The sequence below is a fragment of the Merops nubicus genome, unplaced genomic scaffold (genome assembly GCF_000691845.1).
Source record: "Merops nubicus isolate BGI_N331 unplaced genomic scaffold, ASM69184v1 scaffold10422, whole genome shotgun sequence".
Classification (NCBI taxonomy): Eukaryota; Metazoa; Chordata; class Aves; order Coraciiformes; family Meropidae; genus Merops; species Merops nubicus.
The window spans coordinates 24,102-29,419 of NW_008592867.1; the positions used below are offsets into that span (position 1 = coordinate 24,102).

At 38.3% G+C, this 5,318-nt stretch overlaps 1 protein-coding gene across 1 annotated transcript in view; it reads right to left on the minus strand.

The window, feature by feature from the left end:
• Positions 1-4,006: 4,006 nt before the first annotated feature.
• The window catches only part of WARS (tryptophanyl-tRNA synthetase), an 18,909-nt gene continuing 17,597 nt past the window's right edge, over positions 4,007-5,318 (minus strand). The window contains exon 10 of the mRNA XM_008935283.1: positions 4,007-4,476. Within this exon, the coding sequence (XP_008933531.1) occupies positions 4,318-4,476 (159 nt within the window). The 3' untranslated portion in view covers positions 4,007-4,317. The remainder of the gene's footprint in view (positions 4,477-5,318) is intronic.

Consider the following 5,318-nt stretch of genomic DNA (forward strand, 5'->3'; position numbering starts at 1 on the left):
TTAAAGAAGTTTTCAGATTCATGTTGATGCACTTCTGGTCCACAGCAGCTCTTACCAGTTGGTAGCATGGCTTTGACTACACTGACAGTAATTTTGCAGCAGACAGGACTTGTGAGCTACCCTGGACTAGAATGGCAATCTTAAAAATTTCAGGTGCTACTAGGAAAGAATAAAGGGGACCTCTTCCACTTCAGACAGAGACCAGTAAAAAACTCCAGAACTGTCCTCCTGGAATCTAAGCTTTCAACTGGCTTTTTAAACATGTTCACAGCCCATGCTATCAAACAGTCACCATAATTATTCTCTAAAGACTCTACCAAGCTCTTGCAGGTGATTCAAGAGCAGTATTAAAAGACCAGACTCAACACTGAAACAGATTCTCCCTGGAAGTCCTTATGGCCTCCACAACCTAACACCCCTAGTTACATCTTGGGGCATTAGCACCAAACTTCCTTCAGTCAGAAAGTCCTTATACCAAAAGATTTAATCAAGATTTGGAATTCCTCTTAAGATGGCTCTTAAGAGTCTACTTACCTCTTTCTACAAGGGATGCATTTAACTGAGTGCTGTCCCAGCTGGGTAGTGATTTATCCCAGCCTCGCCTGGATGTCTCCTAGCAGCAAACTCCTTTATGCTGTATTGTTCTCAGGCATTATATCCTCTGAACAGGGACAGTAAAAAACTGGCTGCAAATCAGACTAAACAACCATTTATTGTTAGGCGGTGTCGATACCATCCATGGTCAGCCCCAGGCTAGAAAATAAAGTAGCTGAGCTTTCCTATATAGGCTCACGCATTCAGATGGTTTAAAATATCTCCTCCTGTGGGTGTAACTGAAATACAGCTGGTTTCAAGAAACAGACATTACAGATGAGTTGTAAAAATGAGTGGGAACAACTGCAGAAGCCAGTGCAAGGGGCTGAGAATGGTAAGCTTCAGGGTATTCAGGACCATATAAAAGCAGGTTCTCATGTTGCCTGAACACATGCTACTCGAGAGGTAAGTTCTATCTCCAGGCAGCTTATCTCAGGATGGTAACTGGTTTGCATTCTATCCTGTTCACGCCACTTTAGTGGAAAAATTGTATATACACAGTGTATGGGTGACAACCTGCCTTAGAGCAAGAACTCACAGCTAACTCATACTGATACAATCTACCAACAGATAGAGGAATTCACTGTGTAAGTACTGTAAACATAGCCATGTAACTATGGACAATTTTTTAATGACATTACACATTGTACATATTAGGTACTTCACTACATACACACAAGGCTGCAGGTTTGGCTTCTGGATTTTTTCCTTTATTTTCTGATTTCTTTGAATTATCTTAACCTTCAGCTATTTTGATAACCACAGAACTATTTACTCTGATAAATTATCTAGCTGAAGGCCAGCTAACAACGAAGATACCACATTTGCTGTGCTGCTATTTGGTTTACTTCACTATATAGGGATTTTGGCTTTTTGTATAGATGATTTCTTTCAGTAACAAAGTTGCTGGCCTTGAAAAAATGGAACATTTTCTTCAGATGGCACAATGCTTCATGTTACTGATAGTTCCTGTTTTCTCTGACAATATTTATGACTATCCGAGATTTCGGCATGTCTCTTAGTGACTGCAGAAGAACCATGTAAAGCTGTTTAAAAACTGCTTTTCAGACAAGAACAATTGTGGATTATCATATTTCCACTTCAGTCTTTACACCAAAGCCACTGAAGTGTCACTGCAGATGGGTCACACTAACCTTCCCCTACTTCTGAGCTGGCTGCTGTACACAGGGAAATGGAACATCCACTCTTGCTTACAATCAGTTAATCTTTGGACAACTGACCCTTACTAGCTTGCTCTGGGGGCAATCTGAAGCCCACCTGGTAGGATTGGATAAGAGGGGGTTATAAGGCATCTTATTTCCATACTTGAAAGGCACTGGCCATCAAAACAAGGACCAGCTCCATCAAATGACGAAATCAACACCTAAACGGGTAGGAAGAGAGGTAAAAAACAGACTAAGTGTAAATTAAGCCCTTCAAAAATTAAAAAACAGTAATATCAAAGAAGTTTGATACAGACTTTTATCTACATTTTTATTATAGTGAGATGAACAAAATATGAGCAAATTGAGGAAAATGTGGTGAATGTTGTCTGATAACGTTCTTAGACATGTCAAGCATGCTTTTGAACACTGCCTTGCCTTGATTTTTAAATACATCTGGGACATGAATTGTACATTGGACAAAAGATTTAGGAATTTGCCAAGACTCCTCTGAGAAACTGTTATCACTTCAGAAGCATGTTTGTAAGAATTTGTCAGAGTATTTGAGTAAGGTGCTTGCTGAGTAAACAAATACTTCATAATTTTGCTATCACTTGCTGTTCTAGAACTTTCAAAACAGGTTTTAATTGCTGTATTATAAAATTAATCCACATGCTTAGTTAGACTAGAACACACTACTGTTTCTCCTACAGCATATTTTCCTTACCTGAATAAATGAAATGAATCTTGCAGGACAAATTTGCAGATGATAGTATTTGAGAGAAGAAAATTGCATTATGAGTTTGTAAATCCCTTTAAAAAATTTTGTTTTAAGAAGCTATTTCTCTTTTAGAAAAGTTGCTTCTCTAAAACAAAAAAACCCTTTAGAACAAAAGACTTTTCTACTGATTGTTAAACACTTGTTAGCACTGAGATACTACACCTGTGGTTGTAGAGACAGTCACTAGTAAACATTTACTTTAATACACTAAAGTTAATGGGATTAGGTTAGCAACGGCAGCTCACATAAAGAAGAGGACAAGAGGTAAGCATTGCTATTTTCAGCCCAGGTTTGAAGCATATGCATTAGGACTAAAGCTGCCCTGTGTTTCAGCCTTGCCTTGGACTAGCAGGGGCACTCTCCATGCTGGAGAGGACAGGCTGTGCTACACAACTGCTGCTGGGGGAAGGCAGCAGCACCAGCTCATAGAGCCCAGCATGTCCTCATCTACTAACAGGCTGATCCAAGGTCTGTGGTCGTCAGTGGGAAGTCTCACCCTTGAAACTTCTCCCTCAGCCCATGTGTAATCAGATGATTTCAGCAGTTTACAGACAGTCCAGTTAAGAATGTGCTCATTTTTTTTTTTAAGAATGCTACAGTCAATATATGCCCACTAGGCCCCATGGTACAGAACCTGTTAAAGTTTAAATCTTCTACACCTCATTCAAGTGCTTTCCTTAAATTTTTAAGCAATTTGCAAATACCATACATCAATCCCCAACTGTGTTATCAAAGGTATTTTTGTTTGATGTAGATAAGACTAAGTCTGGGCTAGCAACTCACTACTCTACATAAATACAAGACAGATCTAATGGTTTGCATTCAGCACTGTCTGTATTAAAACAAATCAGCTAATAATTTGATTTTTTCTTCCCTAAATCACAGCAAAGACGTTGAAGTTCTTTATAAGAAAGGAGATAATTACATATTATACGAAGTATTTTAAGGAAGTGTATCTTCTTACTGGAATACATCTTAAAATAAGTACCCCTAGTTAAAAAGACTTGGTGCAGTAAAACAGAACAGGCAGTACTAGAAGTATCTTTGTGTCCAGCAGCAACTTCATTTTCACAGCATGATTTAACAATTGGTATTTTTTACAATTAGAAACAAAAATTTACACTAGTACATTTGTACCAGTTAAACAGCTGTAGAAACAAAAGTACAGAGAGATTTCTGCGACTGGCCCAGGTCAGAGAGGAAGATAATAGCAAAACCAGCCTGAAACTCCTTCTCTTGTGTTCAGCTCTTAGATCTCCATTCTTTCTGTACTTACTCCAGGCCTATGTCATTGTGTAATCTATTTTGTAAAATTCACTATCTTTGTGTGCAGCATGTTCCTAGTAGCCCAAAAGGACACGCAGTCTAGTAAACCAAGGTACACAAGACAAAGGAAAATGGAGCTACCAGTTAACAGTTTGAGATATGACTTCTTACCAACTTGTCTAAAACAATTTACAAGTTAGGCTTTATCATCAAAATGGAAATTTTTATTTATATTTTCAACATGAAATAGAATAAAATACAGTGTTGTGCTGACAGACATGCTTTTCTGCAAGATCAGGCAATTAAGTCTTGTATATTCTGGTTTTAAATAGATTTGAGTCCTACTTTAAACTTTTCCTGTACTCTTGACATTCATTGTATTTAACTCATTAAAAGCAGCATCTATAAAGCACTGCTTGCAGGCTGTACATAACTTAGGAGTGATGACATACAACAGAAGATGAAAATTACTCAGTTTTGGTTTATCAAGTGGTAAGTTACATACACATTTCTTCAAAATTCAAAAGCCAGTTTCCGTGGAGTCATGAATTGTTTCACCATTTCATCAGTGACCTGCTTCCGTCTCTCTTGATGAGCTGCTATCAAGGGCTGCAATGTTTCAATAAGAACCTTCTTCAGCTCCCCTGTGAGCAATTCTCCACTTGTATATGCCTGTCAAGAAAGTGTGGATTGCTAAATAAGATGCTATATGGAAAAAGATTTGGTGACAAGTATTTCTTTAGAAGTCTGGCCCTAGCAAATATAGATTTAGATGTCTTAAAAACAAGCACATGCCTTGGGAGATCATGCGGTATCACTGAAAATTGCTTATTCCTTTCTAAAAGATTAAGGCAGCTGGGAAATAGAATATGTAACAAGTTATATAGACTTATAGACTTAGAATAAGCTACATTCACAAGAATTTAACTAGGAAATCCTGTAATTGCAGGAAACTGTATTTTTCTCCCCAGAATCCCAGTGCAAATAAACAGTCACCCTAAGCTGTTTGTTGCAATAAGAGGTACAAGTGTTTAGATTTTTGTCTAATTGTATTTGCGTAAGAGATTAGATGTGACTGAAGTACCCTTTTTGTAGTGAAGACACTCAGAATCTATGTTCACACAAGCAGTCATATTCATAGTTGGTAATTTGTTCAACTGCTCCAATAGAAGCACAGGCTAACAGCTGTGTGTCTCAACTCCAGCTAGAAACCATGGCTGGGGCCACTGAACTATGATTTGAAATGTCAATAAACCTGACAATCTTACCTCCCCTTTTCATCAAGTAATTTGTAATACCAGTCTGAGGTGCAACTGCTGCTACTCAGCAACAGCAAAGCCTAGGATTTGAGCTCTGTAGCAGGATTATGCTGATATTATTGTTGCAGTGGTTGGAGGCTAATGGAAAACTGGTCACTATGTATTCCAGATTTCCATAAGGAATTTACAATGGTTTGCAGGGGGATTAGTGGCTATCCAACACTGCTCTTGTGTGGGAAAGAGTACCGGGCTGGA